Here is a 23,176-nt window from a genome sequence, read left to right on the forward strand (position 1 = left end):
GAAGTGGAAAGAAGAGACAGACATGGATCTGAGAGAATGGATTTGATTCTTCAGACTGGGCCCAAGAACAAAGTCAGACCCTCCTTCCCCCCAACCTTCTGCCACCAACACAAAGAAACAATGTAAGCAGAAAAGGGTCAATTTGAAGAGGGCTTTGGATACTAGGCACACACAGCTTCTTTTTTTTTTTTTTTTTTTTTTTTTTTTTGTACCAGGGATGGCTGGAAAACAGAGAAGAGCATCCCACAATCCCCTTTAAGGGCATCCCCCGCAATGATCAATGACTTCCCACTAGGCCCCCCACTAAAGGTTCCACTACCTCCCCGTAGCACCACAGGCTGCAGACCAAGCCTTTAATCCTTGGGCCTTTGGGGTATTCCAGATCCAAGTATCGTAAAGCGGGACCTCAGAAAGCTAGAGGATTCTTGACAGAAGAGAGTAGGCTATTTCAGAGTTTCCAGTACTGTGCTGTCTCCCAAGCCAAGAGTGGCTAAGACCAAATTCCAGCAGTCTCGGGATCTTTCCAACAGGGACATCCCCCTGTCACATCTCATCTGGTTCCCTGATATGAGGTTTCTGAAGTCAGGAAAGTGTAGGGAAGCACTTATTAGTTATTTACCTGACTCCTGCATGCCTTGTGTTCAAGAAAATCAGTTTATGTCATACACTTCAACCAAAGAAAATACCACTGTGAGCTTTTCAAATTTCTTCCCCACTTCCTCTATTAAGACTATCAAGCTGCGATACCACCCAGGTTAGAAGGGCCACCCACTCACCCTGGGCCTGAGAGCTAAGTGCTCTCCACCCATTTTCTCACACCACCCCCCATCCCCTGCCGTCTGACCTGCACTTCCTGCTCCGCAACAAGACAGGCAACCATGCTGCTCTGGACCACTGCGCTGTTCTTGGGTAAGTCACTGTACGTGGGCATCCCCTCCTGGGCACTGAGGACTGAAAGTCATTCCTAAGACACAAAGTTCTCGATCTTTCATTTCTCGATTCAAATGAGTTTGCAGTAGAAACTTGAAAAAAAGGTGCATACGTGCCAGGTTGCTTGGGGTAGATGGGCCTAGGCCCTGGGGACTCCTAGGTGTTTCCTGTCCCATCTTCATGGATCCTTGGCAGAGATGAATTAAGGAGGCAGAAAATCACATTCTGAGGTCCACTTGTTTCACCTGGTTTTTATCCGGTAAAATCAGGTTAAAATATTCATCAGGGTTATGTCAAAAGGCAGGAGAAGTAAGAAAGGAAAGGAAGTTGCGGGATGGGGTGGGAGGCATTGGTGGAGAGATCAGAGAAATGGTGAAATAAGTTCCATGCATTTTGTTCAACAATGGGAGATGAGATTTTACAGGGTAACATAAATGTCTCTGCTTTATTTAGTCCCATTTAGCAATGGCCAGACTTCTAACTTGGTCAAAAAGTTGGTGTGCCAGCCAGGCATGGTGGCACATGCCTGTGATCCCAGCAGCTCAGGAGGCTGAGGCAGAAGGATCACGATTTCAAAGCCAGCCTCAGCCAAAGTGAGGCACTAAGCAACTCAGTGAGACCCTCTTTCTAAAGAAAATACATAAAAGCACTGGGGATGGGACTCAGTGGTCAAGTGCCCATGAGTTCAATCCCTGGTACCAAAAAAAAAGGGCTTGTGGGCCAAGTATCCAATGCCCTTTTCCAATTGACCCTTCCCTTTCTGCTTATGTCCTTTCTCTGTGTTGGTGGCAGAGGGTTGGAGGGTGCGGGTCTGACTTGTTCTTGGGCCCAGTTTGAAGAATCAAATCCATTCTCTCAGATCCATGTCTGTCTCTTCTTTCCACTTCTCCCTGTGCCAGTCAGTCATGCAGGTGACTAGAGAAGCTGGTCTAGGAGTGAAGGACTACAGTGGGGAGGGTCTCTGGTCTCCCCCAACTGCAGCCAGATCATCACACTACACATAAAAGACAAATTGTTCATTTATTTTTTTTTTTTCCATTGATAGTTTCTGAATTGGCCTGCTTTTTAAAAACTTGGTTCCAATGGTTTGCTTGTTTATTTGCTGTGTTTACATGGATCCAGAAGTGCAAAGCTATTCCTAAATATGAGCTCTTCCTGACAGAGTTTCTGAGAATTTAAGCCTGAGAGGAAAATGCCTATTCCGCCCACTGTTCTTCCCTCTCTGCCTCTTCAACATCACTGTGCTGCTCTCCGCATTCTATGAATGGCTATTTGGATGCATGAAAATGGCTAACGCTCAGGCAGCTACAGGATAGCCCAGTACCTGGGTACAATCCAATGGAAGGTTTCCAAGGGCAAGTTGCATGACCTTGTAAAAGGAACAGCCCTTGGGCTGGAGTTATAGCTCAGAGGTAGATCACTTGCCTAGCATGCACAAGGTCCTGGGTTCAATCCCCAGAAACACACAAACACACCAAGTAAAAGAATAGAAAACAGTTTTTGAATTTATCTAGATAAAAGAATAAAAAACCTTTTTTGGACTTATCTAGATAAAGTCCAAGAATGACCAGCTGACTAGCTCACACTGTAATGGAGAACCAAGCACAATCTGTTCACACTTGATGCCCAGAGACCCCCAAAAAACAGTCTAAGTTATGTAACACAAGGCTGGACCTGTTAGGAACCGTTGCTGTAACTGCAAAGCCGCTATTTCCTCTCGGATGTGGATAGAAAGGGAAAAAAAGGAAAAAAAAATGTCTACTTTGTAGTGCATGCATTTCATCTAACCTTCAGAACTTCGTAGGGCAGTTATTTTTAACCTATTAAACAGTGAAGGAAACTGAGGTCCAAAATGCTTAATAATTACCCGGCAAACAAGAACAAAACAGTCCCCAAGTGCATCTGATCTCAAACCCCATACTTTCTCCATTCCACCAATTACTCTACCTGTGGCCTAGAAGTAGTTGGATTCTAATCAGAAAAAATGAGAAAATACTAATTCATTTAATCCACCTGGCAGGGTGTGGTCACAATAATTGATGGTTATTACTGTTCTTGGCTATCAGGAATCCAGGAGGCTTGGGGCCCTGACATGGAACATGCTGGTTCATGGCCAAACATTAAATCTATAAACTTTGGGAGATGGGCCTTATTTTCTTCTGAGCCAAGCATGAGACAGCTTTCCTCCCCTACCGGAGCCCACCTCCCATGTACTCACAGAGAATCCATGGCAGGGGTCATGGGGCCTCCACACAATCCTTGCAGCAACATGGAAGTCACCTAGCAAAAAAATAAAAAGCATGTTCCACCATGGCAGAACTCAATCATTAAATAGTTCTTCACGTGAAGCTAAAATCTGCTGCCCTGATCCCTCTAATTTCTGTTAGCCTCATTTCTGTCCTATGAAGTAACTCAGAAATAAACTTGGCTCACCAAATGAATAAAGACCACTATTGTGTCCCTACTCTATTACATCTTCTCCAGATTAGTATCTCCCAGCCCCTCAGCAACTCCTAACAAGTAACAATTCCTAGACCCCTTTCCTCATCCTGCCTTGTCTTGACATGCTTTCTCAGTGTGCAGGAGCTGGACTTTCTTCTCCCTCCCATAGTGGACTAATAATGCAGAGCTTAGGAGGCTACTGCCTCCACCGTTTGAGACTCTGAAATGCAACAATAGCTCTTGACCACTTTATCACACTGTCACCTTACCTATCAGTCATTAGCTTAGATTCCCACACCTTCTTCATAGGAACTACTATGAGCAGATATGTTAGTCAGCTTTTGTTCTGGCCAAAATACCTGACAAGAATTACTTAGAGTGGTCTCAGTCCATGACCAGCCGACACCATTGTTCTTGGTCTGAAGTGAGTCAGAACATCATGGCGGAAGGACAGGGCAAAGGTGCCACTCAGCTCATGACAGCCGGGAAACAGAAAGTGAGGAGCCAGGGACAACACATCCAAGGGCACACCCCCAGGGACTTACTTCCTCCAGTTATGCTTCACCTGCCTATAGTTACTCCCCAGTCGATCATTCAACTGTTAATGAATTAATCCAGCGAATGGATTTATCCACTGATGAGGTCAGAATCCTCATCATCTGAAAGCCCCACCTCTGAACATTGCGGAACTGGAGATCATGTTTCCAAAGCATGAGCATCTCAGGGGACATTCCAGATCCAAATCACAGCAGCACACACCATCCACTCTCTATGTTCCTAGTTGGCTGCTGGCTTGATTACAGAAAGCAATGCTGCCATCACAACTCCAAGGTCCTGCAGTACCATGAGGCAGCAAGTCATCAGGATTCAAACGAGCTCATCTGAAGTGGCTCTATGCTCTCTGGTTACCTTCTTTCTTGTTATAGGCTTTGGTAACCTCAACCCTGTTTTTGCAGCACTTTGCAGCTGCAAAATTGTTTTCCGAAGAGGAAGGGAAAATGGGGGAGTCATAACTACAGAATAAGTCCTCAGTCACTCTGAGTTCAGCCTCCTTTCTGCTTTTCAATAATGTTACAACCATTTTCACAGGCAGTGGGTCACGGCAACCTTCACAACCGTCCTATAAGAAAAAAGAATTATCATTCCCATTACATATGATTTGACAGACCAGGAATGGGAGGCTCTTGGAATTTAAACTTGTTGGTGGGGGAGGAAGTGGGTGCTGGGGATTGAACCTAGGGGTACTTTATTACTGAGCTACATCCCCAGCCCTGTTTGTTTGTTTAGTGGTTCTGGGAACTGAGCCCAAGGGGTGCTTCACCACTGAGCTACACCCCCACCTCTTTTTTTTTTTTTTTGAGATAGAGTCTCTCTAAGTTGCCTAAGCTGTCCTCAAATTTGCAGTCTTCCTGCCTTAGCCTTCCAAGTTCCTGAGATTACAGGCATGCATCATTAAGCCCAGCAGAATTTAGACAATTTGTCCAAGGTCGCACAAAAAGAGGCAGATTCATGAGTTCAGCCTATGTCATCTGCTTCCAAATGCATGATTTCTACTACAACAAGAAAAAAGAGACATCCAGTTCTATATAGGAACTGACACTAAACTGAATTAAAAAATCAAGTTAAAGGGCTCCATCTGTATTCAAAATAGTGTGGACAGCATGAGTGGTAGCATAGTGATAGTGGGTTTAAGATACCCCTTCCAAGACCATTCTTGCATTTCTCAGTGTCCTAGGGCCTTGGAGAACCTAAGACATGTCAGCAATGAAAGACACAAATAGACTTCACTTAGCCCCACAATTATTCATTGTTTCATCCCTTGTCCCAAAGTCTGGCTTTCTTTCCAACTATGTCCCTCAATTTGGGGTCCTCCATCCCTTGAGTTATTCATACCCATCTTACTGTAATCTGTCCTCTTATAACTTAGCCTCTCTTCCCAGATCATCTATTCTCCTCAAACACGCAGGCCTTTAGGACAGGCATGGTGGAGCATACCTGTAGTCCCAGTGACTCAGATGGCTGAGGCAGGAAGATCACAAGTTCAAGACCAACCTTAGCAACTTAGAAAAGTCCTCAGCAACTTAGTAAGACCCTGTCTCAAAGTTTAAAAAAAAAATAAAATAAAGAGGACTGGCATTATGGCTCAATGGTAAAGCACCCCTAGATACCCAGTACCCACAGCGCACGTGCACGTGCACACACACACACACACACAAAATTAGGCATTTGAAACACTAATACAGTGTTCAAGGTACAAGCATGGTCTGAGATACATCTAGGTCATTTGTAGTTCTCTCATTTATCTGAGCTGCCTGACCATGTCCCACATCTTTAATGATTGCTCCTTCAGAGAACCTTCCTCCTCAATCTGATCGCTTCCACACTCTTTCCCAGAGCTCTGTGGACTTATTGGGGAAATGGGATCTGGCCTTGGCATATGGGTTCTAGTTCTATATGCATAGGCCCTTCTGCCCCTTAGTGCAAGAGTCTAGTGCTATATGTTCTACTTTTTTGATCCCTATCCCACACAACTGGTCACAAAGGAGAGAATTCATGCATTTATTTGACAAATGCTTACAGAATACAGATGATGTTCCAAAAAAAGGTCCTGGGCATGAGGAACATGAAGATAAGCAAAGTCCCTTCTCACATTCTAGACAGAGGAAGATAGGTGATAACATGCTGGCAACTTAACCAAGAAAACCAATTCAAATACTGATAAGCACTCTGACGACAGTACAATGGCACATCATCACAGTGACCGGGGAGAACGATTTTGACTGTGGTCCCAGGGAAGACCTGTCTGAACAGGCAACATTTGAACTGAGATAGGGCAGAGAAATTCAGGGAGTGGACTCATCATAAACAGTGATTGGTTAAATGTCTTGGGTGGGTGAGTGGTTGGGTGGCTAGCTGGGTGACTGGGTGTCTGGGTGACTGGGCGGTAAGTGATTGGGTGGCTTAGTTGTTGGGTGTCTGAGTAGTTGGGTGGCAGCATGACGAGGTGTTAGGGTGGCTTGTTGGCTTAGTGACTGGGTGATCTGGTGGCTGTGTGCCTAGGTGGCTTGATGGCTGGGTGTCTGGGTAGCTAGATAGCTGGATGGCTTAGTGGTTGGGTGGTTCAGTAGTTAGTTGGGTGGTTGATTGACTATGGACATAAGCAACCAATGAAGTAGAGGCCTCCCAGTATGAAAACTCTGATATTTAATCAAATTTTATCATTTTTCCCTCTAGCAGTTTCCTGTGTTGGAAATAATGGTAAGTCTTACCCACGTCTTTTCTGACCCCACATATGTCTCTGACCCAACACTTAATGAATGAAGATGGTGCAATTAGGTCCCCCAGCAGCAACGCAGAGCAGCACCACATTAGGTCCCTTCTTCGGGATTCTTGGATAGTGTTCAGAGTGAGAAGAAACCTGACTCCATGGGCCAATGTTAAGGGAAGCCCTATGGCAACTTGAATCTCAACAGAGGGCTCTGAATCTCCTTCCTAGTCCCTTAAAAGTGGCTCTGGCCTCTCTCTCTCTCTCTCTCTCTCCTCTCAGTGTGACTCTGAAACTCCTGTATTCTCTACTCAACAAGACATGACTCCCTTCTCTCCTTTTTATATTAAGAGAAGTGGGCACTTACGTCCATCCATCCATCTTCCCTGCCCTCCAGCCCATCCTGTCCCAAGGGCCTCCATGGCATTTTATGTCAAACAGGAAAAAAAAATGACCCATGAACATCTTGACCTACAAGGGCATGTTCTGTGGTTCAGGGGAGAGACTTCAAACTGATACTTGGAGCTGATAGAAAGAGGAGTAGTGGGGAAGCAGGGCCCATCCTTTAGGAACGCTGTGAACATCCCTACTTTGCTCCTGGGGTGGGAACAAGGGGTCCTAAGCATCCAGGGAAATCCAGGCCAAAGCAAGATGTGCTGGGGCTCACCTCAGGACCCCCTGTTTGATCACTCATCATTACTCTCAGGCCATTAGTCCTGGTTCCTAAGACCGTCTGGGACTAGTGGGTATCTGGCCTGATAAAGAGGGACAGCCTGCGGACAGGCCCAGCCTAGTATGTACTGCAGATGATGCCTGATCCCTCATCTTCTCTTGTCCGTGTCAGGCCACAGAATGTATTCTAATAAGAAAAGCAGAGAGAATAAATCTCTTCCATGACTGCTGGAAGATGAAGCCCCCTCCTGAGGATGGGCCTGGGGAAGCCTGACCAGGAAAGCAGGAGGGAGAAAACCCAGGCCATAGCACCTCTAGCACCCCACGCCACCAGCTCCTCTCTGGTGGGCAGGGATGCAGCTCTTACCAGCCGTGAAGGCTGCAGAAAGTGTCACATTGGGGCAGCTGGGGACTAAAAAGCCAATCAAAGGAAGTCGAGATTGAGACAGAAGTTCTGAGGCAAGACAATGGGTGACTGAGCCAAACTTTTCAAGGTGGTAGAGGAGAATGCAACACGCAAGGAGAGAAAGAGTGTGGGAAGGAAGAAAACCAGAGAGAGGAGAAAGGGGAGGGAGAAAGGAGAAGAATAAAGAAAGGCAAGAGGAAGGAGAGAAGAAGAAAAAGACGTCAAGGTCCTGCCGGGTCTGCTCTGGCCGGACTGGAGAACCGAGAGCTAGCAAGGGCAGGGAGGTCTTAGCTGGGGATGAAGGGGGGGAAAATGGGCTGACGGACTGCAGCCCCAGGGATGACCCTGTGCCTGTGTCTCCCAGTCTGGCTGGACCTTCAGTTCCTGCCGGACCCTGTATTTGAAGGCGAGGTCTTGACTCTGAAATGCCAGGGATGGATGCACACACAGCTGTCCCAGGTGACGTTCTACAAAGATGGAAAACCCCTCAATTGCTCTAAGAACCACCAAGTTTGCTTCATAGAGACAGCAACAGTGAAAAACAGCGGCCAGTATAGCTGCAAAGGACAGAAGACGTATACCACACGCTGGCTCACGTACACCTCAGAGGCCATCAGGGTTCAAGTCCAAGGTGAGTCACCACCTCAGAGGGGTTGGCGGGGCAGTAGGATGCTGCTCAGGGATCCAGTCTCTAGAGGTCAGTAGCCCTCTGGGCAGGACTCCTCTCTCTGACACCCCCTGATGTGGGGCCAATGCTTGGGGTCCCAAGGGTTCATGATGGTGTCTAAATGTCCTCCTCACCCCCACGGGCCATGTCTGGAGCCAGGGGAAGGAGGGTGAATTGGAAAGAGGCCTGGCCCCGCTTAGTCCCTCGTTCTTTTTCTCTGTGGACCAGATGACTGCTAAGGGGCCTTCTGGCTCTGACTCCTGGGACTCCAGAGGGCTTGCTTGGCTATGTGGGAGTTGTTCCAGAGCTTGTGGGTGGGGACAAGAAGACAGGTCCTGGGGATGGAACTGTCTCCCTTGTGGGTCAAGGTGCTGCAGCCTGAGCTCAGTCCTTGGCCTCCTAAGCCTCATTGTCCAGGACTCCCCTCCTGAGCCCTGGGCCTGTGTCTTCCCAGAGCTGTTCCTGCCTCCTGTGCTGAGTGCCATCCCCTCTCCTGAACTTGGTGAGGACAGCCCATTGACCCTGAGATGTCAGACAAAGCCGCATCCCCAGAAGTCCACCTGGCAGCTCTTCTTCTCCTTCCATAAGAATGGCCACATCTTGCAGGAAAGGAGTCTCCACCCAGAGCTCTCCGTCCCAGAAGTCAAGGAGAGAGACTCTGGGCTTTACTGGTGTAAGGTGGCCCTTGAGGGTCACAGGGTCCAGAAACAGAGTCCTCCGCTGGAGATCAAGGTGCAGGGTAAATGGGTGAGGGAAGGGGCGACAGTCCCCAGGGTTCCAGGCGTCAGGCAACAGGACCCCTTGGGAGTGGGGGAGGGTCCCACGGGAGGAGGGGCCCTGAAATCTGTCAGGCTGACTTTTCTACCCCATGTGCTGTCCCAGCTCCTGTGTCTCGTCCTCTGCTCACTCTGCAACCCAGGGCTGCTGGCCTTGCTGTGGGGGACGTGGTGGAGCTCCTCTGTAAGGCTGAAAGGGGCTCCCCTCCCATCCTGTACTCGTTCTATCTCAATGGGGAGATCCTGGGGAACTACTCAGCTCTTCACGGGGAAGCCGCCCCCCTTCGCTTCCTATTGAAGTCAGAGCAGGACGCTGGGAACTACACCTGTGAGGCTGAGAACATTATCTCCAGAGCCAGCAGTAGGCCTGTAAAGCTCTCTATGAATGGTACGTTTTGTCCCCAAACCAGGCTCTGAGCCCCAGAAACCTGGCAAGAGTCTGATCACACTCTTCTGTGCACTTCCGATCACACCCAACACAATGATGGGCTCAGGGCAGGCTCTGCATGACTGAGATGAGCCCCAACAGAAGGAACTGTCCACTGAACCTGGCAGGGAGTGGGGGACCTTGTTTGGCAGGGGGTGGGGGAGGTTATATGGTCACCCATGACACTACCTGATTATACAGGTATCCTCTGAGCCATCCTTCATTCCCCTCCCAAGGCTCCCCGGGACCATATGTTTCCCCTAAAGTCAATCATTCTGCCTCTTTCTGTGCCAGTCTGGATTGCATTTCTGAAATTCATCCTCAATGCTCGCGGTCACCTCTCCTCCCTCCTCCCCCAGGTTCTCAAGACATGTCTACCTTTATCAGCAGCAACCAGCTGGTTGCCTGGCTCCTTGCATGTGTGCTTGGCCTGATGGTCATTGCTGCTGGACTTCTAGCTTGTTTCAGACCTTGGAGGAAAGCTGGTTAGTAACTCCTTGGGTTTTCTGCATGGCTGAATCCCTAGGCCAGGCACTGCCCAGCCTTTGAGGAGCCAGCACTTGACAAGATCAGACACTCTCTTGTCTTGAGTGTTGGGTGGGAGGAGGGATTTCTCTTCCCATGTCATACAAAAGAGCACATGGAGGGACACATACAGCATCCAGAACATACGCACACACACACACACACACTCTATCTCACATGCCCACAGGCATACAGAGAGGCACCATACACACGGTTGCACATTAGCATGAACAGAAGCACAGATGAAGGGATTCTTCCAAGCCAAATGTGATGTATATCCCTGTCCTTCGCATTAAAAAAATATATATTTGTGGTCATAAATATGACTGAAAAGAAACCAAGGCCTCCAACTCTCTCATTAAACTCAGCAGAGCTCTGGTGAGCTAATAGAGCAGAATGAAAAATGAGATCTACAGTGCATATGTGCTCTCTCTCTCTCTCTCTCTCTCACACACACACACACACACACACACACACACCTTGAATAGTGTTGTTCATGAATATTGACTCATCTAAAATGAAACATGACAGAGAGGACCGAGCGAAGGCCTGGTCCCAACACGGCTGTTTACTAGTTCCGTAGCCTTAGGCCAGTTCATTCTAAGACTCACTAAACCGTCTTCCTCTCAGGGATGTTGTAAAGATGTAAGTTAATGAGACAAGGTGCATCTCCTGCCTAACGTGTTTGATTGGCAGGTAGCGGGTGCTCAGCAAGTTCTCGTTCCAGTCCGAGCAGTGGACCCCAGCAGGTTCCACAGGCTGCCTTTCTCCTGCTGTTCGTTTTCTAGTTCCTCTAATCCAATTCACTAAAAATCAAAGGCTTTGTTAAAATTCTGACACTGGGGATTCTATAGAGAAGGAGTGAAAATAATCAGAGACGTGGAATTCAGAGGTCACCTATTAATTTTGGTATCCCAGATTCCTCTTCTTCCTGTCCTGGTGATGATAATGAAGCCTGTGACGAGCATTGGCTTTCAGAAGAGTCACTTTGGATGACTACATGTTTATCCCAACTCGTCCACGTTCACTTCAGGTCACATTTAAAGGAATAGGTATCAGTGCCAGAGATGTTCGGTGCCAGTGTGTTCCTAGGGCTTTACCTCTGCCTACAGGGGTTCAAATCAACTCTACTTCCTCCTCCACTGGGGCAATGTTCCTATTTTCTACTTGTCTAGGGCAAAGCGAAAGCTCTCATAGACCTCCAAAGCTAGATTTACTTATTCAAGCGTTCAGCTCCCACTGTTAAGATATGAGTGAGAAGTTGTCTCAGAGCAGAGCCACCCAAGGTGATCAAGGAATAGCACCCAGTCATTAATCCAAAGCTGTCCTTGACCGTCAACCAAGTTATCTGCAAGGTGCTCTCCCCAGCCCCAGTCTCTCGCCTTAGCAGTTAGGGTTTGAGCTATCCTTCAATTTCCTCTCTCCTTTTTAATGTTCTCATCAGTTCACAGTTTTTACCCACCCAACAGCAGGAGAAAGGGCACTCCTTCCCACTAGTCTTAAGTCTGCAGGCTAGATTTGCTTTCAGGTATCTCTATAAGGTAGGAGAAGGTGGAGACAGACCCAGAACTGGGTGGGGAGACTGCTGGACCAAGGGACCACAAACTAAAGATCTGTGAGTCCCACCATCCCTGCCTCTGTAAGAAAGCCTCCCCAACAGCCCAGCCTGGCCTCAGTAACACAGGCATTTCTGTCCACTTATCTCTGGAGCAGAGTACTAAAGGCAGGTAACATATACAGCCACCTCCCTCCCCAGCCCCAGACAAGACAGTGGGGGAGCAGACACGCTCCATTTTACAAAGGGACCCATCCCTCATGCAAAAGGACTCCTGGTGGTGCTCCTGATATCTCAGATTCTCAGGAACACAAAATACACTTTAGAACATTACTCCAAAAGCCACTTTCAGCCCCAACTCCACAGCCACACAAGAAAAAAAAAAAAACAGTCATTTTAACAGCTTTATTCTTCATACCCTCCTCTACAAGACTCTCAGCTATTTCCAGATAGCATATCCATTGCTCAACAACAAAAGCCACAAACAAAACATCCAAAGGACTGAAGGCAGTTTTTCCAAAACATATTGACCGATGATGGTGTCATTGTCACGTACGAGTACACTTCAAAGCAGCATTCACCCACATGTTCAAGTTTGGGGTGTTTGTTTAAAAGTGTTCATTTTACTACTTGTCACACCTCCCATAAAACAGAGTTCCATACACTTCATGGAACTCTTCATTGGAGGGAGACTCAGAATCACAGCCCTGGCAAATGAGCATTAAGGGAAGTTTAATAACCAGGGCCCCGTCTGAGTCGCCATAAATGCCCTCTTGGTTTTACAGGAGGGACCTTTTCCACAGGTCCTACCTGGTGACTGTGGTGCCTTCTTGATGTTAGAGCTAATGAGCACGTCTCGGGCGCTAGGCATAAACCAAGTGTTCTGGAATCCACAGGTGACACAGTTCCTGCCCTAGCAGTTAATTTTCCATTCTGGAAACATCTACTCTCTAAAGGCAGAATGCCAGGGGAGAAAAAAGCATACAGACCTAGCTTCTGATTTCCCCAATGACTGTGACCTTGAAGAAGTCACCTGTGTCAGCCTCAGTCACCTCATCTATCAAATGGAGATAACAGTATCCACCTTTGTGAGATGATTATAAACAATACCAAGCATCAAAGAATTAGTAAGGGAGACTTTTGGAAGTCCAACTATGTGCTGGTCACTGGGTGAAGTGCTTTAGTATGAAGGAGACATTTTACATGACATTCCCAGTCCAGGGTCTGGCACATAGTATGTGGTCAACGTTATTAGCTTTTCCTCCTTCCCAAAATCAGCCTAGCTTGTGGGTCTGGGCCCTTTCTGTACAAGGGTGTGACCCATTCTTTCTGACCCTACTTCCTCCAGTTGGTGATTCCCATGGAGCCATCCTACCCTCTAGGGTATTTTTCAAAAGAAACATCCCATAAAAATCAATCATGTCCAGACCTGTGAATTAAGCCTCATAAACAAGCCAGCCGCAGGCCTCGGGCAGCTCCACCACCATCCTTCTCACAGACTTTCTGTCCCCACTCTTGCACCTGCTCTGTGAGGGAGGCTCAGGAAATTGTGCCTGTGTGTCTCCTAGGGACCCTTCGATCCCGGAATCTACCCTCAGCTCCAGGAGGAGAGCAGTGCCCGCTGTATGCAAATGGTAAGGACGTCTAGCAGGACCACCATCTGTCCACCAAGTGGAGAAGGCCCTCTTGTTGATGTAGGAGGTCTCCCTGAGCCCAGAATTTTCCAGAATCGGAGTCATCTGGGAAAGGAAGATGACAGCTTCAAGGGAGAGTTTGAGGAACGAGTGATGTGGAGCTGGTGATGGGAGAGGGAGGCAGAAAGGGAGCCAGGACTCCAGGGAAGAAGGCAAGGAGGGTTTAGACCAAAGGTCAGCAAACCACAGCCCATGGACCAAACCTGGCCTGCTGCCTGTTTTTGTAAATATAAAGTTTTATTAGAACACAGCCACATTCATTTTTTCTTACATATTTTATAAAGCTACTATCACACTATAAAGTTGAATAATTGCAATAGAAAAGATACAACCTAGGCTGGGCTTGTAGCTCAGTGGTTGAGCGCTTGCCTCGCATGCATGAGGCGTTGGGTTCAATCCTCAGCACCACATAAAAATAAATAAATAAATAAAAGATATTTAAAAAAAGAAAGAAAGAAAAGATACAACCCACAAAGCCTAAAACATTTACTGTTTTTTCATATAAATGTTTGTCAACCTTTGGTTTAAACAGGCTAGGAAAACTGCTAAAGTCTGTTGAGGCGGGCAGGCACCTGACAGGATGAATACCCCCACATTACTAATAGATCTCCACAGCTAGTTATCACCAGGACAAAGCCCCTGACTGGATTCCCTCTGTAAGTGTCTTCAAGACACTCACGGCTGGAGGTGGGAGAGTCAAATAAATCCCGTTGAAACTTCCTTCCTTCTTCCAGTACATTACCAGAAAGACAAAGGTGAAAATGTTACCTACTCTCTGGCGCATACAAAGAGGAAAGAAGGTGAGTGTACTGTGGCCAAGCTTGGAAGTCCTGGGACTAGGATGCAAGTGTGTAATTATTCCCATTACCACCACCAGTACTACTGTTACCAACACCACCTCACTAACCACCACCATCCCCTTATTCATTACCACCATCACCATGACCACCAGCACAATCATCATCACCACCAGTTTTGCTACCATCATCAATATTACCATAACCACCACCAGCCTGTCCTTCACTATCGCCATCACTACCACTTTCCATCAGGACTACCATCAATCCCTCCCTCACTACCACCAGCGTCACTTTCATCACCATCACGACCATCTTCATCACCATCACAACCACCACAAACTCCTTCACTACAATCATCCCCTACAAACCACCACTCTAATAAGTCACGTAAACTCTCCGAGTCTAATCTATAAAATGAGGACAATGTCTAAAGACTACTAGAAGTTGTTAGGAATAGAACCTGGGTTGTAGAAGTCAATCTTAAAAACTGGCATGTAACAGATGTTCAAAGCCAGGAAATTGTTTGTTGTTGTTGTTGTTGTTGTTAATTGCTCACCTGTTCTAATATTTCGATTCCTGGTCTATAAAAATGGTTGGACTCAGCCTCTCCTTCCCATGAAGGAGACTGCGGGGAATGGACAGCCAAGGTGTCTCAACTCAGGGATAATTCTCCAGAACCTGGCTGGTTACTGCCCAAAGCATTGCCAGAGCATGAGAAGCAAACACAGACCCAGTTCTTTCCTGATAAGAGTTACAATGAGCCAGGCATGGTGGTGTATGCCTGTAATCCCAGCAGCTCAGGAGGCTGAGGCAGAAAGATTGCAAGTTCAAAGCCAGCCTCAGCAACTTAGCGAGGCACTTATCAACTCAGCAAGACCCTGTCTGTAAGTAAAATATAAAAAAGGGCTGGGGATGTGGCTCAGTGGTCCAGTACCCTGGGTTCAATCCTCAGTACCAAAAAAAAGAGTTACAATAAGGACCTAAACATAAGAAAGAAAAAGGAACCCCCCAAATATATGGTTTTCATTGGCAAATTAAGGAAAATCGGACCACTTTTAACCCTAATAGGAAAACAAAGGGTAAAGGCATGATTTGAGGGCTAAGGTGGGGTTGATGATCGGCTTCCAATTCATGCCTCCCCTAGATAGGCTTCCTTGATGTGTGGGATTTGAAACTTAAAATAAGGAGAGGATATTATATTCTGCCACAGTCTGGCTGGGCACAAATGCCGCAGTCTGGCTGGGCACACAATCACGAGCCACCACACAGCTTGTAGATTCAAACAGCAACTCTTTATTCCCGAACTCACACCAGCCGTCTACAATCACGTTCTGGGGAAATCCACGTTCTCTTCCCAAATCCACCTTCTCTCCCAAATTCACCTCCACTGGGCTTCTATCTCCAAAATATACTGTCTGAATCCCGTGAGAACTCAAGGGGAACTCAGGCAGCAGGATACGCCCTATTCCCAGCAGGAATAATCTTAAACCTTAAACCTGGAACCTAAACTGGGAACGCCCTAAACAAGATTATCTTAAAACCGGGAACACCCTAATCTGCCTTGGTCCTTGAGCAAGGTTAAGTACATTCAATGTCACTGCAACATGGGGTACGCTGGCAAGGAAATTGTCATACTTACTTGGCTAATGGCTCCCAGCAATATTCCAGGATGATTAGGAAATATGCCACAGGATCTCTTATCAATGAGAGGATCTTTGTAGTTTGTAAAGACTCACTCTGTACCTACAGTTCCTAATTCAACCAAAAGTGACAGATTTCTCATCCTAATATGAAAATGAATTCATAATCCCTACTTTGCAAGATTAACGTGAGGTTCCATATAATAAATATGATCTTCATACTTCAAAGGTTGCCAGTTATACAGTAGGAGTCTAACATGGTGGTTATTTTAAAGGCATTTTTAAACTTTCATCTCTTTTGAGTCTCATTATAACCACTGGCCATCCTGAGGAAGTTATTATTAACTTTTGTTGTTGGTGGTGGTGGTGTTGGCCTGGGGCCACACAATTGGTGAGGGTCAGATTAGGACTAGAACCCACGTCTCCCAATCCCTACCTAGTTCTGTCTGTTGTCATATTGAGTATAAGTTAAAAATGTGATCTCCTGGGCTGGGTTTATGCTGTCTGGAGGAAGAGAGATGGCATGGAGGAGGTGGGGAGGAGATGCGTTTCTGAGCATGGGTGCCCTGACCTGAGTTCCTCTGTCCCCCACAGCCAGGCCTGTGGAAAAGTTCACCTCACAGAGGTGAGGCAGATGGATCCCTGCTCTTTCCCTGCCCTCTGTCTTACATCTGCTTCCTCATCCTGATCCAGCACTCCCACAGGACAATTCTATCTACCCAGAGATGACACACTCTCAGTCCAATAAACGTCCTGCAAAGTATTGAATCCAAGAAGCAAGACACACCAAGATCTCTTCGGTGACTGCAAGGATGTTCTCTACCAGTGATGGCATCCCCTCCCCCCAGCCTATACCCATACACAGCCTCCAGTGCTCCCCGCGCGGTCAGTGGTCTGTAGTAGGTCCTCTAGTTCCTGAGTCCAGCAATGAAAGAGTCCCTGGGCCCTAATACTGGTCAGAAACTCCTGAACTGTGGGCTCCCCTCTCAACAGAAGGCCATCAATGGTGTGGGAAGGGACATCCCCTCCAGTACACACATTTAGGTTGCAGAAGTGACACTGGACACAGCCACAGATGTCTTATTTCCACACAAGTGAAAAAGTTTCCTGAAAGAGAGAAATATTATATACAGAGAGAGAGAGAGAGAGAGAGAGAGAGAGAGAGAGAGAGAGAGAGAATGCTCGAGCATGAATTCGTCTTGACCCTGAAAGGAAAAAGCATCAATCTCCACATCCCAGAAGACTGGTCCTGGGGCAGGCAGCTCTGTAATGAATTTTAAGCTGCTGCCAAGAACCATGAGTGACCACAAAGCTAAGGAGCCTCTCCGAGGTTCAGCAAGACCAAGGTCAGCCAGGAAAGTTTCTGGCCCAGATACATCATAGAATTCTTGACAACGGGGCCCAGAGCCCTCCAGGTACCAAGGACTCTGCCTTTACCTGCAGCCCCATTTCTGTTCCTAGCCCTTCCAGTTCACCAAAGACAGAACTGAGGCTGGCCCAGAGCCCCTGTGTGAGCCCCTTACTGGTTTAAAGAGATACGTGGTTGTAAAATCCATTCTGTTAATAGAAATATATCAATTCATTTTGTATTGTTCATCATTATCCGTCGTTTGCAATGCCTGACAGTGTGGTTTGGTTTGTTCAAGGAGTTCGCACTTCTTGATTCCTGAGAGTGGTCAAGGGTTAGTTACACTTGTTCCTGCAAGGCCCTGGCCTGGCTTCATAGGCTCCTGCTGTTGGAATTGCAGAAAGCAAAGTTCATCTTACAGATGGAGACTACACCAGACCCCCACCTTCACTGCCTGTGAAGGAGGCATCAACTTTATCAGAGAGCTCTGGGCTCTTACATCTGAGCTACTAACTCCGTGTCCCTGGGACAATCAGCATTGACATCACCTGGGAGCTAATTAGGAAGGCAGCCACCCAGATCTCCTGAATGGGAATCTGCATTGCAACAAGATCTCTAGGTGATGTGCATGCAGATTAACAAGATAGATTCTGGAAGTACATCCACTCACTCATCTTTGGGTGCTAAATTACCTGTGGTTCTATTCCAAATGAAGACAGAGAGACTTAGAGCTAGTAAGACAACCCATTTTTTTTTTACTTCTATCTCCTTTCCTCCCTCCCTCCTCCCACTCCATCCTCTCAACATCTTCATCTTTCTCTTCCTCATCCTCCTCCCTATCTCTCTCTCGTTGCCTGTCCAGAACACACTCCCCTTTTTGAACAATCAGAGATCCTGCTGGGAGGACAGAGGAGCACAAGCCAGATAATCTAGAAGCACAGGGTCTTCGTGGGTCAGCTGGAATGCACCCACAGAACCCCAAGCCTTTGCCACACCCTCTATGGAAGAATCAACCCCTTATAAAAAGCCCAAAAGGAGCACATGTCAGGTCATGAAGGGAGACACTGATGATGGGGAGCAGGAAGGAACCAGCCCTTCCAGTTGACCCATAGACCACAGACCACCTCCATCCCGAGGTGTCTTTCCTTTCCCCACCCTGCCCCCAAACAGTAGCACTACACAATATGTGACCCCCAAACTGGTACCAGTCTGTAAATTGCTTTTTTACTAGTCCAGGACAAGATAAGCAGAAAAATTACAGCAAGAATTTAGAAACTTTTATAGCAATCTGACAGAGTAATTTTATGTTTGTTTAACACAATCATAAAAAATTAGGGCTCGTCTTTTGTATGCATGTCTTTTTTTTATTTCATTTTTCTAGTAATTTGCTTTTATTGTATTCTACAAAAAGTATAGGTCCACAATGGATTGGAAATATAAAAGAAAAACGGGTTCTTCAGCGCAGATGGGTCAGAAGCCCTATCTACACACCCACTCACACATCTCTTATTCTCTCGCACACACACTCCCCTGACCTGGCTGCCCAGGCACTTGCTCTCTCCCTAGAATCTCTCCCCACCTCCAGCTCTACTTGCACAGCTGACAACATCATTTTCCCTTAGTTTAAAAAAGAATGAAATGGAATTTTCCAAAATGAACCATTACAAAGAACACTGAAGGGGGGAAAAAAGAACACAGAGAAAGTAGAGTTCTCAGAGACGCACGCTTTTCAGCCCAGACTCTTGCTGGCTTGTGGGTTATCAGCACACCAGCCCCCCCCCCACCCAAGCCCCGTTCCCAGCCTCAGCTGTGGGAATAGGAACCTGCTTCTGATCCTGGAGGATGCTGGGGAGCAGGCCAGAAGGGCCCCGGGGGAATGGGACATCCACAGTTCTCTAGGGACTGGACCCTGCTGATACTGAGGAAGGGCAAAGAGGAAACTGGAAAGCACTGCCTGCAGCAGGCTCCAGACCACAATGGTCAGGAAACTGTCCATCCTCCTCCCTGCCTTCTTCAGGCTGTGACATATTCTTTTTTTCTCACCAAGTCAGAGCTAAATGCAAACACTTTTCTGAGTGAGTTGGCTGTGACTTTTCTAGAGATCTGGGATATCTGAGGTCACCTTACCTAATGGACAAGAGAAAGGAAAGCAGAACTCAGTGGCTGCTTGAGGGTGGAGAGGCACCCTGGACATGCTCCTTAAGAGAAAGACAAACCCACAGCTGGGAGCCTCGTATCGCCCTCTACTGGCCCTCTCTGGTAGTCAGGGACTTACACACCAGGGTCCACCCAGGTCTGACCCACTCCTTGGACAACTTCATTATTAGATACAAGCTGAAAACGGCCTCCTAAACCAAGAGTGGCACATGCATTTGAATTTCTTCAATTCCAGGTTTGTTAGTTTAGATCTGGCTAGGAACTAAGGTCCACGTTTTTTATTTAAATGAGCATCCACGTAACAGTTCTGAGTCTTTCCTCTTTGTATTAACTTTGGCAATGTTGACTACTGACAGACTGTACAGCATGGAAAGAATCCAGTGTGGGAGTATTTTATGTGCTGCCACATATTCTGGAATACCTGCAGCTGCCCAGACCCGGGCTCCTACAGCAGGCATTGGTCCCCGTGCCTATACTCAGAGGAATTCTTCTCTCAGTCCCTGAAAGAACAACCTTATGTTCTACTTGTTTCTGGAATTCCTTCCCACGCAGGGCACAGATCAACAGAGATGGCTTCTTTTTTCGTTGGTACATGCTCGCTGTCATCATCAGCATGAGTTCCTGACCTCATGGGGCTTACACAAGCTCGATGCTCTATAAATGTTTGATGCGTTAGCCTGCACAAGATGGGAATCAAACAAGTGTTTGGTGAAGGAGCGAATGCATGAATGAGCCTCCAGTTTCCCCTCTCTACCTCAATAAAGCACGATTGTGGCTTTATTTCATCTTAATCAGCCTCCCCTTGCATCTCTGCATCATTGCCTCAAAAGCAGAGCAGACCTAAAGCTGCAGGGCCCTCATACCTCCATCCTGCAGTATTTCGTCCCACTCACTCTTTCTCCTCTCTCTTAGGTTTCTCCCACTCCAGCTGTGTACAATATGCCCCTAGTTCATTAAAGATCCATTAATTCTGCCTAATTTCAGGAGAGAAAGAATTGGAGTGAAGCAGAAAAGGTATATTTTAGGCAAAAAAAAAATGAAGGAAGAACAGAGATTCAGAGCCACACCAGCCCTGTCTCTCAGGAGCCAAGGCACATCCATTGCACATCTGCAGAAATTCAGCAACAGTAAGTCTTCCTAAGAAAAGGCAGAGGCACGGCTCCTTCCAGGGTGTTCTTCCCCAAACCTAGCTTTCTCCCCACAGCTGCCTAAACTGGCCATCTGGGAGAGGGTGCAAGGCTCTGGTAGCATGTTTGAATACAGATCATGCAGGTGGGCTTAGGTGGTATTAAAAAACAATACTTCATGCTGGGCAAGGTGGGTGCATGCCTGTAATCCCAGATACTTGGGAGGCTGGGGCAGAAGGAATCCAAGTTTGAGGACAGCCTAGACAATTTAGTGAGACCCTGTCTCAAAAAACAAAACAAAACAAACAACAAAAAAAAAAAAACAGAGAGGGTTGGAAATGTAGCCACTGGGTTCAATCCCCAGTACCACAAAAATAAAAACAAAACACTTCAACAAATGAGGTTAAATGACCTAATTGGCTGTGATTAGCAATTCACAAATTGGGGCAGCAATCTATCTAAACGCACTCTGAGGAGCTGAGTAGGGGAGCTGGGCTTTACAGGCAGAAAGAAAGGGCGGAAGAAAACAGAAACAGGGAACAAGATGGAGAATCGGTCATCTCAAAGTTCCTCTCCTGATAGGGCTAAAACTGAGGCGACTTCCTTAGATGCAAGTAAACTGGTCCCCTCCTGATCGGCCGCTGTGAATTTCTTGGATTTTGAAAAGTCGCCTATTTAAAGTCCAGTGTGATTACACGGCACCTGGCGTGAGGGCCTCCATTCTGGTTTGGGTGGTCCGTTGGGCCTGATGCTGGAGTTCAGTCCAAAACACTGACTTCCTTTAGGATCCACCCAGCAGTGGCGTTTTACCTGTTCCCTCAGTCCTCAGCCCACCCAGTTCCTCAAAACTGCACCCACTCCCCATAAAGCCCTGTGTCCTTCGCTCTGTGTCCCCAGCACCCAGCACCTAAGTAGATGCTCAACCTCCTCCCTGACTCTTAGCTCCCCCGCAGCCTGCTGGATGTCTCTCCTTCTTCAACAACTGTTCTGACTCCTTTCCAGCCTTCCTCCTCTTTCTCTCAACTCCGTTAGCACCCCTTCTTCTTTTTCCTTCTCTACCTCCCCCATGGGGGAGAAGCATGGCCCCATCCTGCCCTCAGAGACAGAGGATGGAATATGTGCAGCTTGGTGCACTCTCCTCCAAATTCTACAGGCCTGAATCTCTGCACCAAGTGGCTCCAGGTTAATGGTCAAGTTCAGGCACTGCACAGTTGTTTGGTCATGGTTAACACTTGCTCCTTCCCACCCCATCCCCTGCCTTTTCGCAGCCAGCAGTGGAGGTGGGCTACTACTGGTGGGGTGCAGGCTCCTCCACAAGGCAGATGGAGCTATTCCTCTGGCCTCTGCAAGCGCAGACTCCACCTGACTGGCTTCCCAGAAAGGCCCCAGGGAGGTGGAGTAGCAGCTCTGACTGCCAGCTGCTCTCTTAATTAAGGAATGCGGGGAGTGGCCCCTTTGAACTTACTAGCTAATTTGCTCCAGCGCACTCCCCCATGTGGCTGGGTAATTAATGTAGTGTGAACTAGTGATTAGCAGTAGTGGGAGAACCAGCCTGCCGCAGACTTAACCCTTCCCTGCATCTGGGCAGAAGCATCGCCTCTCTCCAGCTGTGGCACTGTTGGCTCAGGTTTTCCCTTTGGATGGGATATTTTAGAGACCTCACTCATCCTCCTTCCCCTCCGTTTCTACAAAACACCTGTTAAGGAAAGGGGCTCTGGGTGAGGGGAGAAGGGAGGGGACAGGTTAGGGGACCACAATGGACAAACAATTCTGCTAAGAGGGACAATGATTGCCTGCCGTCTCCTTGGAAGGAATTCAGGATCTCGCTCCAAGCTTGCCCCACTCTTGCATCCCTCCCAGTCTCTCCAGAATAATTCCATCCAGTTTGACAGATGCTTGGAAGGCATCCCCTCTTGGAAAGCCTGTCCTTGGAAATAGACAGGCTGCAGAAATAAAGTAACTCAGTCCTGCCTTCATGGAGCTCCCAGTCTGGAAGCAGAGATTCAGAGCAGGGTGCTACCCAGCCTCAAACACACCTTTATCCCATCTGGACGGTTTTCACCTCTCCCATCTCTAGCCATTTTGTAGCAATGACAATGTTTGAGTGCTCACTGTGTATATGCAAGAAGCATTAGAAACCCTTACAGGTGTTCACTGGCAGCACATGCTATGATCAGCCTCCATTCAGCAGATGAGCACCTGGAAGCCAAGAGGTTACTTTGTGCATGATTTTAGAGCCAAGGTTTGATCCCAAGTCTAAACCTAGAGCTTAAGCTATTACTCCCACCCTCCCTCATCCATTTGTACTCTTAAGACACCTGGGACACCAGCCCCTCCACTAAGCCTCCCACCCAGGCTGGGGCAGGCCTGTGCCCTCTGGCTCCCAGAGCATCCCGTGCACACTTCTAGCATTATTCTTGCCACATTGATTGTAATTATCGGGTTACATATTCCATCTCCTCCTCTAAACTCTGAACTCCTTAAGGGCAGGGACTAAGCCTTTCATCTCTGTGTCCCCAGCACCTGGCACCTAAGTAGATGCTCAATAAATGCCAGATGAATGAATGATAGAATTGACAATAGAGTCATAGATGATTCCCCTCCTTTGGCCTCTATCCTACAGCCAGGCAGCTTCCAATTCTGCCAGGACTCTCCCTCTGCCTCGAACCCAGCTTTCTTTCCACTGCAGACATTTCCTTCCTACTTCAGGCCCTTCTCCTTTACCAGGGCCATCATGACAAGCTG

General features: G+C 47.5%; 1 protein-coding gene across 3 annotated transcripts; it reads left to right on the top strand.

The window, feature by feature from the left end:
- Nucleotides 1–282: 282 nt before the first annotated feature.
- Nucleotides 283–17,381, top strand: Fcrl6 (Fc receptor like 6). Of its 3 annotated transcripts, none has more exons than XM_046429150.2 (9): nt 283–909; nt 6,607–6,630; nt 8,080–8,346; nt 8,837–9,121; nt 9,265–9,546; nt 9,945–10,070; nt 13,234–13,299; nt 14,094–14,159; nt 16,394–17,381. In XM_046429150.2, exons 1-9 carry the CDS (start codon nt 879–881, stop codon nt 16,426–16,428), a joined length of 1,182 nt encoding a protein of 393 aa, XP_046285106.1. In that variant the 5' UTR covers nt 283–878; the 3' UTR covers nt 16,429–17,381. The 3 variants fall into 3 exon arrangements, with proteins under 3 accessions (XP_046285106.1, XP_046285105.1, XP_046285104.1); XM_046429149.2 differs by having other exon boundaries at nt 285–909; nt 6,610–6,630; nt 16,493–17,381; XM_046429148.2 differs by having other exon boundaries at nt 287–909; nt 16,493–17,381.
- The last annotated feature ends 5,795 nt before the right edge of the window (nt 17,382–23,176 follow it).

The sequence above is a fragment of the Marmota monax genome, unplaced genomic scaffold (assembly GCF_021218885.2).
Source record: "Marmota monax isolate L192 unplaced genomic scaffold, Marmota_monax_Labrador192_F-V1.1 WCK01_AAM20220418_F8-fsc00145, whole genome shotgun sequence".
NCBI classification, from domain to species: Eukaryota; Metazoa; Chordata; class Mammalia; order Rodentia; family Sciuridae; genus Marmota; species Marmota monax.

Bases quoted from the DNA above. Each gene is read 5' to 3' on its own strand.
- Fcrl6 (XM_046429148.2), top strand. From the start codon at position 879: ATGCTGCTCTGGACCACTGCGCTGTTCTTGG. The intron at 10,071-13,233 runs GTTAGTAACTCC...TGTGTCTCCTAG, and splicing joins CAGACCTTGGAGGAAAGCTG to GGACCCTTCGATCCCGGAAT. The intron at 13,300-14,093 runs GTAAGGACGTCT...TCCTTCTTCCAG, and splicing joins GTGCCCGCTGTATGCAAATG to TACATTACCAGAAAGACAAA.